The sequence below is a fragment of the Penicillium arizonense genome (assembly GCF_001773325.1).
Source record: "Penicillium arizonense strain CBS 141311 chromosome Unknown PENARI_contig038, whole genome shotgun sequence".
NCBI classification, from domain to species: Eukaryota; Fungi; Ascomycota; class Eurotiomycetes; order Eurotiales; family Aspergillaceae; genus Penicillium; species Penicillium arizonense.
In genome coordinates this window covers 38,516-52,380 of record NW_019173315.1, presented here as the reverse complement: position 1 = coordinate 52,380, position 13,865 = coordinate 38,516, and the positions used below count along the sequence as shown (strand labels likewise).

At 46.7% G+C, this 13,865-nt stretch overlaps 3 protein-coding genes across 3 annotated transcripts; all 3 read left to right on the top strand.

The window, feature by feature from the left end:
* Positions 1-306: 306 nt before the first annotated feature.
* On the top strand, positions 307-4,277 carry PENARI_c038G07905 (hybrid sensor histidine kinase/response regulator; the record flags this gene model as incomplete). Its single annotated transcript, XM_022636991.1, has 3 exons — positions 307-374; positions 434-3,939; positions 4,030-4,277. 3 exons carry the CDS (start codon positions 307-309, stop codon positions 4,275-4,277), a joined length of 3,822 nt encoding a protein of 1,273 aa, XP_022483136.1.
* Positions 4,278-6,500: 2,223 nt separating this feature from the next.
* PENARI_c038G11546 (uncharacterized protein) lies at positions 6,501-8,487 on the top strand (the record flags this gene model as incomplete). The annotated part of the gene is made up of 7 exons (XM_022637006.1): positions 6,501-6,583; positions 6,643-7,106; positions 7,166-7,527; positions 7,586-7,735; positions 7,799-8,010; positions 8,071-8,163; positions 8,223-8,487. The coding sequence occupies 7 exons, from the start codon at positions 6,501-6,503 to the stop codon at positions 8,485-8,487; spliced, it is 1,629 nt and encodes a 542-aa protein (XP_022483174.1).
* A 4,091-nt stretch (positions 8,488-12,578) lies between these two features.
* On the top strand, positions 12,579-13,493 carry PENARI_c038G12218 (uncharacterized protein; the record flags this gene model as incomplete). The annotated part of the gene is made up of 5 exons (XM_022637009.1): positions 12,579-12,765; positions 12,814-12,881; positions 12,943-13,325; positions 13,376-13,399; positions 13,490-13,493. The coding sequence occupies 5 exons, from the start codon at positions 12,579-12,581 to the stop codon at positions 13,491-13,493; spliced, it is 666 nt and encodes a 221-aa protein (XP_022483158.1).
* Positions 13,494-13,865: the final 372 nt, after the last annotated feature.

Here is a 13,865-nt window from a genome sequence, read left to right as displayed (position 1 = left end):
ATATATGTGATACGTTGGCATATTTATATTTCTGGCTGAACATATCGTAGGTATTGGCCCTGTGAATAAAGAAATGATCACCCCGAAAGCCTCCCTATAAACGTACTGCCATCTACTTATACAAGTGTGCTTACTGTATACTCCCTGAAGTGGGCCCGTGATGATGTCATGGCCCCAGACGGCCCTGAATTGACACACGCCGGTTTGATTGGGTGACGTCTATACAGTTTCCGCAAACCGGATTCTACCGAGGACTCAACTTCGTTTGGAGTTTGCAAAGTTCTTTCCTCACCATTGCTTTTGATCATGACTGAGCTTGGGGGCTCTGCTCCCCAGTCGTATTACAGACTGGCCCAAGAACGAGAATTCTACAAGTAAGGCTTCGTTTGACCCCCACGTACATATAATGGATGCTGATTCTTCGGTGGGGCAGGTATATTCCTCGTGAACAGTTCGCGTCGCATTACGCCCCCTTCGACAATGTTAGCCGGAATACCTTCAAACCGCAGCCCTCCCGTGACACAGCCCTGAACTCGTTTGCCCAGCTAGGCGCTATTCGTTTGGGGGCTCGACATGCTTTTATCTCACTATTTGATCGGACCCACCAGCATGTGGTCGCAGAAGCCACTCCGTCATTGAGTTTGGTAGGCGGCCATGTTCGTGATCAGCGTGACAATCTTCGACTGGGTTGCTGTGTGATGCCCAAAGAGAAAGGACTCTGCCACTATGTGGAGGGTCTACCGTCCGAGCAAGCTACAGAGTATGCCGATGTTGTAGGTGATCGCACATTGGTTGTCTTGGATATGAGCAAGAACAGCCGATTTGACCGACGTAAAGTACTGAACGCATTTTCCGACGTCAGGTTTTATGCTGCAGTTCCCATCATCAGCCCTCGAGGGTACACAATTGGAGCTTACAGTGTGATGGACACCGAAGCGAGGACGTCAAATCCCGACCAACATGATTTGCAGTTTATGAAGGATATGGCTGGAACAATCATGGAGCATTTGGCAGTGGGACACTCTGCACTCAAAAATTATCAGGCGGAACGGATGATAGTTGGCCTAGGCAGCTTTGTGGAGGGCAGGTCAACTCTTCGTGATTCATGGCGAGAAGCCAACGCACAGTATGCTGCCTCGGAACAGTCAGGAGAGACTGTAGAAGGCCAGTTGAATATCCAGCAACAGCATCTCCAGGAACGTGCCACGAACAAAGATCAAACAGACTTTGCTTTCCGCGACTCTGCAGGGAAAGCCAAAGATGACACCAACTCTCAACCAAACAGCAACGGACCACGGTCAGACCGCAATTCAAGATCCAAGGTCGAAGTCGAAGACAATACTGTCCGAAGCGTGCTTGCGGGAGAAACCCTCCAGGATGACAGCCTGTCGTCCGGCATCAAGCAGGTGTGCTCGCGAGCAGCTAACTTGATTCGGGAATCGATTGGAGCTGAGGGTGTGATATTTCTTGATGCCAACAGCGAGCGTTTTGGAAGCCTAGTCAAGCAAACCCATCGCAAAGTCTCGGGACCAACCTCGAAAGACCTCACTTCAAGCGGCGACGAAAGTACCGACTCAGCATCTTCTTCAAAACGTCACACGCCTGATTCTGACAGAGAATCCGAATCAGAGAATCCACTTGTCTCTGAATGTTTGGGCTTCTCAAGCTCCAGAACCTCGAGCGTCAATGATGGGCCGAGATCTGGTCAAGCTATTGTGGTTCCAGAGCCCCTCTTTACCTCCCTCATTCGTCGATATCCCCGTGGGAAGATTTTCACTTATGACGCCAATGGATCTGTTTCAGAGGACAGCGACATAAGAAGCACCGGGCCAGAGTCCAATCTTCCCGCCGGCGTCTCCCGAGGTGACCAGGGACGCCCTAGAAGCAAGAAGCGACGCAGGCCACATTTCAAACAAGATGCCGACAATTTGATCAAAATATTTGCCAATGCCAGACATATCCTTCTTCTTCCCATTTGGGACTCCGACAAAGGCAGATGCTTTGCCGGAACACTAGTCTGGACTAACGATCCAGGTCGTATCTTCACATCGGAAAATGAGCTCGTGTACATCTCGGCCTTCACGAACAGTATGATGGCCGAGATACGACGACTGGATGTCGAGATAGCCGAGAAGGCCAAAACCAATCTTGTCAGCAGCATCACCCATGAACTTCGAAATCCGTTGCATGCAATTTTAGGAACGGCGGACATTCTTAGTGACACAGCTATGAATGCTTTACAACATGGCATGGTTCACACAATCGAATCATGTGGTCGGACCCTTCTGGATACCATCAACAATCTTCTTGATCTCACCTTCATCGACAAATACCAGAAGAAAGTCCCGCGGTCAAAGCGGAAGTCGAGAAAGAAGCACCAAGCATTGCCCGCAGGGTCGAAGGAAACGAGCGGCGGTTCCACCCAGGACCGTGGACGAAATGTTTCATATACGCATGTTGAACTGGATTCAGTGCTTGAGGAGGTTGCAGACTGTGTGTTTGCGGGATATAGTTTCTACACTCACCCACAGGCACCTCCTCCAGCCTTGACTGGGGACTCCTCACGATGGGCCGGCCCAACGAACAAATCGGACACAGTCGGCCCTAGAGCCAGTCAAGTTACGATCATATTCGATATTCAGCCAGACACCGAATGGGACTTTTACACCCACGCTGGAGCCTGGCGTCGTATCCTTATGAATGTTTTTGGAAATGCCCTCAAATATACATCCTCGGGGTATATCTACCTTGGATTGAAATCTGTGCAACACGAATCCGGGTCCGCAGACGAAAATACTGAATTTGAGGTCACCCTTACTGTCAAGGATACTGGCAAAGGTATCGGGGCGCAGTATCTCCAAAATGACATATTCACCCCGTTCACACAGGAAGATCCTCTTGCGTCTGGAAGCGGTTTGGGGCTGAGCATAGTTCGACAAGCCGTCGGATTTCTTAGTGGGTCCATTGAGATTGAATCAACTCAGGGAGTTGGAACAACTCTCTCGATTCGAACTCCACTCACCCGTTCCCTTGGTACATCGGACACCTCATCATCAGAGTCGAAGTTTAGCTCCTTGCAGGGATATACGCAGGAAAAGACAATAGGTCTCCTAGGGTTTGGATCGTCCCTCCACTCCCAACGAGATACGGCCCTTTATTCGTCGTTGGAGCGACTATGTTGCGATTGGTTTGGCTTGAAGGTGTCCAACGTGTCGCCCATCAAAGGCGAGCATTTCCTGTTCGACTTTTACTTGGCCGTGCAGACTGAACTGGATAGCGAGGATACCGAGGGGAGGAACTTGTTTGCCTTAGCCTCACAGCTTGCTTACAAGGATGGTTGTCGCTCACCGGTTGTCGTTATTTGCCAGTCCCCCGAGGAAGCTCATCGACTATTTGTTGCAGCCCAGAACCGTGATCAAACGGCCTTCTTCGAATTTATCAGCCAGCCATGTGGACCACGGAAGCTGGCTCGCGCGTTGAACATCTGTATTAAGAGGCAGACGGATCATGAGGCTGGTCGCCCCAGTGCTGATGGGCCAACTCACTGGGTAGAGATGCCGGAATCATCTCATCTGCCAATGGACCTCGGGGCTGTTGATCCGCCCAAAGAACGAATGAAAATCAGCAAGCGACCAACAGCGGATACAATGGCCAGTCCAGATCGTGAAGATGTCCAGTCTTCACTAAATACCCAACTCCAAGAAGCAAAGCCCCAGAGTGTCACCGATATGATGCCTCACACCGAAAAGGCGGAGCAAGAGACCCAGGCAGATTGTCCTGGATCGACAGTCTTACTGGTCGATGACAATGATCTGAATCTGCAGTTACTATGTGCCTACACGGAAAAGTGTGGTCGTAATTATGTGACTGCGAAAAATGGCGCAGACGCGGTGGAGATATACAAAGCCGACCCTGGCAAGTACCAAGTTGTCATCCTAGGTATGTCCTCTCATTGTAACATTCTTCTATCTTAAGATGCTGAAGTTAACTCTGCCACTCAAATTCTCGCAAAAATACTGACAGTGCCAGATATATCAATGCCCGTCATGGATGGATTTGAGGCTTCCCGACAGATGCGCCGCTTAGAGAAGGAACACCGGGCTGGCTTACCTGAAGCTGCCCAAAAAGGCTTGCCAGATACAATCATTGCCGCATTGACTGGGCTTGATAGTCCTAATGCCCAAAAAGAGGCTTTCGGGTCTGGTATCGACACATTCCTGATTAAGCCTGTAAAGCGAGGAGATATACAGGCCATCCTGGATCGAATGAAAAGGTGACGAGATCTCGGTTACGACCAATTGTTTGTTAGAATGACATATCCTGGATTAGCGAACTAAATGTATTACGAAATGTAGATGCAATATGGGGACCAAAGATTAGGTAAACAATTCAAACGCTGCTATCTATACACCTCTTCAAGAGATAGTTTCACCATGAACGGTTCCTGTCAAATCGAATAGCGTCAGATTTCGTCTACAATTCAGAGTAGACTGCCAGAGAAATAGAAATCAAGATAACCGCGTGATTACAAAGGACCGTATATAACTTGGAGGCGAAAGTCATAATGTGAATCAAGGAGAAGACTGAAGGCACTCTATTCATCATATATTATACTCATATATCTACAACCTTGCACGTATTACATAGCCTGATCGGCTAGAATATTTAGCTCGATTTCGACTTGTTGTCCATTACCGGGTATTGGAGTTGAGGGACCGTTTGATTTGGAATTCACGTTAGGTTGTTAACGGATGCCGTAGGTCACGGCCATTAGGCGAATGAAGAATATGGCTAGTGCAGAACTTCCAAAGCATGCGCCGTTGTAGTCCGCGTTCCTTCGAAATACATTGACAGTCTATAATTAGCCAATTTTCTCGAAGGGGATCTAATTATCACTGTGATAAGATTACCCTTGGATTATTCTTATCACACTCCCTCTATGGAACATTATCAGCCCTGAGTAGTAATGTGTCGAAGTTAACCTGAGCGCTGATGGCCTTCATCAAACCGTACTGGAACCTAAATGATATTTGATAAAGAGCCGCTTGCAAAACCATGAATTGTTTAGACACCTGACAAGCAACGTAACCGAGTCTTCGGACCAAAAATGGAGCTATATTATGCCCTATTATATCATGATTGGCAATATATCCCTTGACGGAGCTGGGAATACGCTTTTCGTTGATCTCGAGAGATTTTTAGCCATTGGGAAAGGGTTCTGGCGGATGCGATTTCTGTCAACTGATTCAAAACGGAGGTTAAATTGAGATTCAAACACATCCTGTCTTGCGGAGATATCCATGTTACTGATCATGAAGCTGTACAACTCATAAGGCTTTCTATAAATAATTCATTGATTTATAAGAGAGAATAAGAAACGAGAAAAGCCGTTCTAATCTGCGGCTGTCGCATTGCCAGGGCGGGACATGTTTATTTAGTAGGATAGATCCAGTGTTACTCAAATTCCCATGGAACTTACTACTAAGCTACGGACAATATACCTCCAATTAGTGTAAATTAAATATTCCTTTATAGTGTTCGATTCATCTGTATTAGTTGATCTCAGCGACTAGTGAGATTGTCCAGGGCAATATCTCAGCCGCTCGTATAATGCCATTTCATTGAGCAAATTCAGTCAGATCAAAAGTACCCCAACAATGATACATTTCATGGGATGGAATGTAGGAGAAAGGAAATTACAAATGCCAATAGACATGGATAATATCACCTTCGGGAGGTTCATCAAGGTATTGCTTCCAGTGTGACGTCTTAGCTTGCTCCATCCCTCGGCGGTTGTGTGGCGCTCTTGGCACAAATGGCCCAAGAGCCACGCGAAGGAACCCTCTTAACGGTGATTATGTCAACCTGGACTATGGAAGTAGATTCAGGGGTTTGTAACGACCCCTTTTGTTTACCAGTAGGTAAGTTAAACTGGAATCGGCTGCCGGCTACTTTCCACTTAGTTTATATGTTACTTCACGCAGTATTGCTCACATTTTCATCAACTATTTCCCAGCTTCTACCGTAGGAGCCGAAGCCGGCTAAATCCGGAGTAGAATGCAATGCAGTACTCTCATATGTTGGGACATTCCCACGGGGTAAGCCGCCAAGATGTGCCATGCCGCCGCCAAGAGATGCTATACCACCGCCGAGGTGTTTTGTCTGCCTGCCAAGCGTCTCGCACGTAGGCACCAAAGTCGCACGAATTGTTTCGGAAAGTGAGAACTTGGCCTTTTGACCAGTTAGAGTGTGTCTGAGGAGCCGCCCCCAAATCCTACATCAGTGGCACACCCTATCCTTACTGCGCACGCACGCTTTATTCCCCATATCTTGGCCTCGCCAATGCACCATGGAAATGTACCTTTCTCGGAATACCGCATTTGTCGATCCGGGGACGCATCTGGGGAGTGGATGCTATATAATCCGTTACTTGCAATGTCCGTACTTTCCCTGTCCTCAATGCTCCTTCAGACTTTCGCCATCTGCGCTACCTGGACACCATGTTTGGGATTCCGAAGTTCTTTGGTTGGAGGGGTAGAGCCCTCAATTTGGCGATAAGTTCCCTTGGGAGTCTTGACTTCTTGTATGATAGTGCTATCTTCCAGTGGTTATACTATTTGACGTGTGACTGACTATCGCAAGGCTTTTTGGATACGACCAAGGTGTGACAGGTGGACTGCTAGACCTTCCATCTTTCACCAAGTACTTTACCGATATCGATACCGCGGATCCAGCCATCCAAAATGACCCGGCCGTCCGATCACAGCGCAGTTTGAACCAAGGCATCGCGGTTGCATCGTATAATTTGGGCTGCTTTTTCGGTGCCATTTTGACGGTCTTTATCGGAAATCCACTAGGCCGACGAAGGACTATCTTCTGTGGCTGTGTCATCATGGCCACGGGTGCCTTACTGCAAGCCACTGCTTTCCATCTGCCGCATTTCATTGTTGGGCGCATTGTAACAGGGGTGGGAAATGGGATGAATACAAGTACCGTGCCAACTTGGCAGTCAGAGTCTGCAAAGTCTCACGACCGTGGTAAGATGGTTATGATCGAAGGAATGCTCATCACCGCAGGCATCACCCTTAGTTATTGGATCAACTACGGTAGGGCAAACATGGCCCACACGTGTAAAAAATTGCGATTTCTGATGACCAGAAAACAGGATTCTCATTCATCGGGGAAAGCGAAGTGGCCTGGCGGTTCCCGCTTGCCTTCCAAATTCTTTTTGCCGTCGTGATTTTTACTTCTATTCTTAACCTGCCTGAGTCCCCGCGATGGCTTGTGATGCAAGGGCGGAACGACGATGCCTTAGAGATTCTAGAGTGCCTTAACGAAAAATCTCGCGATGACCCTTACATTAAGAATGAGCTTTTAGCCATCCAAGAAACTGTCAAGGAAATGTCAAAGGGGTCGTATAGGAGTCTTTTCGATATGAGCGAGTATCGAGAATTTCATCGAGTGGCTCTCGCCTATATCAACCAAATGTTCCAGCAAATATCTGGAATTAACCTTATCACTTACTATGTGAAGTATTCCCTTGCACTACGGGAATTTCAGCCACGCACTAACACAGCTTCCACAGGCGCCATCCCTGTATAGGGAGATTGGTCTCGGGGAAGGCAATCTTCCCAAGTTGTTAGCCGCTTGCAACGGCACAGAGTATCTGATGGCTGCATTCATTCCTATTTTCATTATTGAAAAAGTCGGACGTCGTCCACTCATGCTTTTTGGGGTAATTCGGAAATTCAAAACTCGATTCTGAATAATGTTGGCTAACTAACTTACATATAAACAGGCCGCTGGCATGTCACTCTCTATGGCTGTCCTTGCGGGTACCAACTATCGCCTGACTGTGCTTGGTGACCAGCAAGCCGGTATTGGCCAAGCTGTGTTCTTATTTGTATTCAACACGTTCTTCGCCATCGGTTGGCTTGGAATGACGTGGTTGTACCCAGCAGAGATTGTACCCCTGCGGATTCGTGCACCGACCAATGCATTAGCTACAAGGTAGATCGGTCACTACTTCGCAAACAGCTCGTATAGCACCCTCTAACTATTTATCACTAGTGCCAACTGGATTTTTAATTTCATGGTCGTCATGATTACCCCAGTCGCATTCGATAGCATTGGGTACAAAACCTACATCATCTTCGCTGTCATGTAAGGCCCCAATCCCTTTATTAGACCAACTAGTCTAGAGGCTTGGCTGACAATGATAGAAATGCATTTATCTTCCCGTTTGTGTACTTGTTTTTCCCCGAAACGCGCTATCGGTCTCTAGAGGAGATGGATGCCATATTCAAAAAGTCTACAAACGTCTTCAATGCCGTTTCTCTCTCCATCAAAGAGCCCCATCGCTACGATAAGCATGGCCAGCTTAAACCTGAGTATCTTGAGGAATCCGTTCTTTACGAGACAAATTCTGTGCACGATGCGGGACAGAAGCTCGATAGCGATGAAAGTGGCCAGAAGATCAACGTGTGATGAAATGGAAAACGACAACCGTCATGTAGTCCGAGCCGCTAGTATATATTCTATTATTTCTGAGATTGGCTTCTTTCCTTCATTGTGATAATTATCAATACATACGCCGCTATACAGATAGCTCTAGTCAGAATCGATGGATCTTAAAGCAAGCTTAAGGGCCATCGTGCTTTCAATTGAAAATTGAAAGCCTTGGTAATTCCTGCCAATGCACATGTAGGAGCTTGAATGCCCTGGGAATTCAATCAGCTGAACATGAACTATAACTTATCCACTAAAATCCCTAGGTGAAGTTCAGGTGGGTGCGATGAGACTCCGAGAGCCAGCCATTCAATCTCGACGTAAGTTATGGCACCTCATGACCTCTTGCAGGGTGGACAAGATTACTGAAGTTCGCTTCCAGACATATTAATTTCCGTCAGCCTCTCCCCGGAGCGCGAAAACATTTAGGCAAAGATTTTTGAAAAACCAGTACTTCAAGTCATGGTCTTGCATTAGACTTCCATCAATCATCCGTGTGCTAAGCATTGAGAGCTTTTAATGGGCAGTGTATATACTGCGGGTTCCTGTAATTTGGGGAGGCACTCACAGTAATATTAACAGCTATGTAGGTGGCAAATCTTGCGATAAATATCTTACGTGAATGGTGGACACCGTCGTAAAGGAGCATGAACTGCAACATTATATCTGCTTCAATAATCGGACCTCGATCTCTTTGTCGGTAGGCACCCGAAGGTTAGCCATTTTCTTCCGTGTGTTATCCCTGATCGATAGGGAAATGTGCAACAACATCTTCCTAACATATGAAGCACCGGCCTTGATTTTCATCTGCTCCTTACCCATTATATATAGAACTTCGTGCCTGTAGGCCAGCTCCAACTTGGCCAGTGACTGACTCAATCCTCTGCCCCCATTTCCGCAGCTCCCAGTTCCGAGGCTGTTAGGGAAGCGATCCTCTGAGACGCGACGGCCGGAAGTCTCATCCGTCACGGCTTCCAAAGGCGAAGAGCAACAGCGCTCTCGGTGTGGCTCCTCTTATGACATCAGATATCTCCGAATCTGATCAAGGTGGATGCCTGCTAGGTTGGGTGTGATGATCAAGTCGTTATATCCGTATCGGACAACAATTCGGTACTAGCTTGGAATGGCAAGACGAGAAACGGAATGCCGATTTTGCAGAGCCACCGAAGGCATCTTAAGCGGTCTCAAGTGAAAAAATACAGTTACCTCCGGGATGGACGTAAGCTTGAGGATGAACTGTCTGAACACCATCGGGATAGTCTCTCCTGCCTTATCGAAAAAGATACCAAGGCCGCGATTAGTGCTAATGAGAGTGTTGTCATATCTGTCACTTAGGCTCATTTGACCGTCCGAGTCGGTTATCACAAAGTGTGACGTAGGGAAACGATCCTTAGCTTTAGCAAACTATTGCTGTTCTTTGCTGTATCGCCATAAAAGAAAGACTATAGCAAGTACCGAGGCGAGCAGGATCGTAAACTAAGACCGATGAATAGGAAACGTCATCAAGGAAGGAGACGGTGAATTGGCATTCTATTAGTCTCGCATAGCACGACAAACATTCGTAGCTCATGCACCGGAGGAAAGGTGCAGCACCTTGTGGGCAAATGATAATGAGCCTTAACATTTGGAGAGGGGTCTAGTCTTTCATAACCCGTAGCTGGCGTAAATTTTAGAGCAATTATTCGGCTTCTTTTAATTTTGAAGACGAAAATATGTATTCACCCGGTGATCAAGCGTTGTCGGATATTAGTTCCCGTTCTAAGTGGCGAAAGCCCACGAATGAGGGTATAGGTGGCTACTTTGCACCCGGGGATTCACCTCAACACTGCCACAAGCCACAACGCTTTTGGTGTGGCTTTTATACGCCATGTTCCCCCTGAACCTGGAGAACAGACCATAACAAAAAGGTATGTAGAGGGAACAAAAGAAAAAAAAAAAGGTCAGATCTACATTTTTACCCCGAAATCCGAAGGGAGTATGTGAGCCCCTCGGAGTGTTTCATTTTTATCATTTGTACATTAATTCAAGAAAGGGCTGCCTCCCGGTCATGTGTCTCTTGCATGGCCACCGAGTTCCATCCGTTGAAAATAAGGGTCACACCACATGAACCTGGATCTTGTTTTGCAGCGTTTTGGTCTTTTGTTTCACACCAACCGGCATATCAATATCAACACCGTTTGAAGAACTGCAAGGAAGAAATGGACAGTACTACACTCGAGGAGCAACTTAACGTGATCTTAGAAATGAAAGCCCAATTGCTAACTATTATCATCGAAAATGGTTGCGTAAATGAAACAGAATTGGACTTCTAGTCCTCTTGCTCTGAATGTCCGACGATCCTACAAGAAGAAGGAGAAATTTGCCTTTGACTATTTCTTTCGGCGGCATTGAATTTAAAAAGACCGAAACACAAAGGTCAGCTCATACTGACACGGTCTGGCTAATTCAGTTTCTTAGAGTCTCCGCCAGGGACGAGCCGTAATATGTCTTTGAATAAAATAAGTTTCGTAAGAATAAGACCATTCCTGACGCCAATGCCTCCGATTAGTCGCGCGGACTTCTCATCCAGTGAACGTGATGATGGTTGCAGGTACATGGCAATCCCGTTCTTTTCAATCGTACAATGGTGAGCGTGGCTTCGAACCCGAGGTATCCATGAATATAAGGTCGTATCCCTGCACCGTTCCTTCCGCAACATCAACAGCCAATTTCTGCTGCACTCAGCACAGTTAGGTTCCACTTCTTCCTGGAATTAATCATGAGTTTGAGTTTGACCGCGTTGTCATTGCCCACTAAGACCCGAGGTTTCCGTTGTCTCTCATATGAGGCGTCAAGCACACTATGGCGGTAGTATGTGGCGGTTCATACGGTGTTCGCATGATCATGACCTGCTCCGTACATTCAGCACTGACATTCATCCGCTCTAGCTTCCTGATTTAAAAACTGCCACCAAAAGTCATCCTGCAAACAGCATCCCCTACATTAATGTGTGTGATACTCAGAGGCGTATTAGCAATGGGATTGACACGGTATCCTGCCTCTCATCGTTGAACCGGGTTACCAATGATGGCATAACCTCGCCCTGGCAATTTTGAGTTGCCTCTGCCTTGCGCTGTTACAGCAGGGATAGCTGCTAGAACAATTTGAATAACGGGAACCGAAGCGAGTTAGATCTAGCCAGGCATCCGGTTTGTCTAGCGATGGGGTTCACGCTTTTAGATTCAGTTTACAGCAGGAGAGACACCAAGTTATCCAATCTGATCGCAAGTGAAGTGGCATTACGCACCTTTATAGTATAGTGTCGCCCGACATTGCCTTTCATATCCAACATGTATAATTATACACCCTAAATACTAATCACATGAGGCGCTGAACTAAATACAAATTGTGAATAATTTATAGCGTAGATCCAGGAGACGAGTATGTGTACCAGATGCCATTGTTAAGGAAGGGTGTTCAATTAACATGATTGGTCGGACCACACTGCTTTCGCCGCTCTTGATGTCCGTTCACTTCCGAATACCTAGTCATCAACTTTCCTTGCGAGTCCGCAGATATTTTAATTAAAGCGCACGAACAGTATAAGAACTGGAGCTCATGATTTTCCCCTACTGCTTGTCATCCAACTTGCCTATACACCTGCTGATCCTTGGTCTAGAGCAGAATGGACCATGGCGAGGGTCGCGGGCATATCCGCGAGTTCGTTCCACGTCATACTGAAATTGGAAAACAGTGGCAAATGATGTCACCATTCTTTGATAAATGCATTACTTTGTAACATTCGACTTGAGTTGCAGGTATTCTTCCCCGGTCTACTCACCTTGAAGATGATATATATAGGGGATGTATACATATCATTTTCGGCCTCGTATTTTCTAGTGGAATAAGCATCGAAGGGAAATTGTGACCACATTATCAAGAACCATTGAAGTCCTCTTAAGTTCAGATTATTTTTGGATGAGCTGAAGGTATGTTGAACTGCCATGGCCGGAAAATTCAATTTTACCGCCATGATCTGAAACCTAGACATTGCTGAGGGGAATACCAGCAAGCAGCGCCGATGGTCTATGATGACTACAACCTATTGGCGAATGGTTCTAGCGGTCGTCCCCGTTGTTGGTGCGGTCGTCGCAACTGTCTTCTTCCTTCTGCGTCTCTACAGTCGACTCCTCCTGAAAAGGAACCTCGACACTGGAGATATTTTAATGTCTCTAGGCTTGTTCATCTCTTACGGGGTGACTATTTGCACTATACTCGGTGGGTACAATGAGCTATTGTTATGTGCAGAGCTGATGTTGACTTTAGCTGCATTCAGTGGAATTGGAAATGACATTTGGGGTCTACAACTCAAATACCACGGTCGTGTGATTATGGTAAGATAACCTCCATGTGATCACCCGATGCAAGCACAAATGAAGATGCTAATAGTGATAGCTATTCTGGCTCACCCAAACCTTTTGGGCGCTGTCCCAGATTTTCATTAAATTATCAGTGACTCTTCTTCTTCGCAGCCTTCTCGCCTCTATACGAAAATGGGAAATCACTACGACAGCTCTCTTCATCTATACCATTGCCTGGGGTATAGCCGCAATTTTGGTGAACATCTTCCAATGCTGGCCTCCACAACACTTCTGGCTGCCTACTAGTACCCATGGGGCATGCATAAATGGACAGACAGCATTCTTTATGTCAATTGGCGCACTCTCCCTCATACAAGATGTCGTCCTTCTTCTCCTTCCTGTCGCTGTTGTCTGGCGATTGAGATTGCCCATCCGACAGAAGGTCCAGATCACTGTGGCCTTTTCTATTGGCGGATTGTAAGTATTCCGGACAGCATTCTCCTGCTTTGTTAACCTCTTTATGTTAGAGTGTGTGTCTTCAGTCTTCTCCGGTTAGTGGCATTCAAAAATTATATAAAAAATAACGCTACTTGTGGGTCAGGGCTTCCCCATTTAACGAGATAAGCTGACTCATGATATAGCTAGTGGCTCTAAAGAAGCTCTATGGACCCTTCTGGAGCTCGACCTTGCGTTTGTATGTACTTCCCTCGTCCTCATGCGGCCATTTTTCCAAAATTGCGCACGTAATTGTAAAAATTACCGCTACAGCCTTTGCAGTGGCACTTATATTCACGCCGGCTGCTCCTTTTTTATCAACCTCTTTCGGTATTGGCAAGCTCCGATTATATTCCCTCAGGATAGTCGTTTCCCTGAAGAGTCAGCTGGTGTGGATTCTCCTTCAAGCCTGGAAATCAGTCGTTGTGAAACCGATATACAATGTTTATAAAGAGTATTGCACATGTTGCACGAATGGCCTTTTGCCGAGTCTGCTCATAATACTCTTAGGAGGGTCTTTTA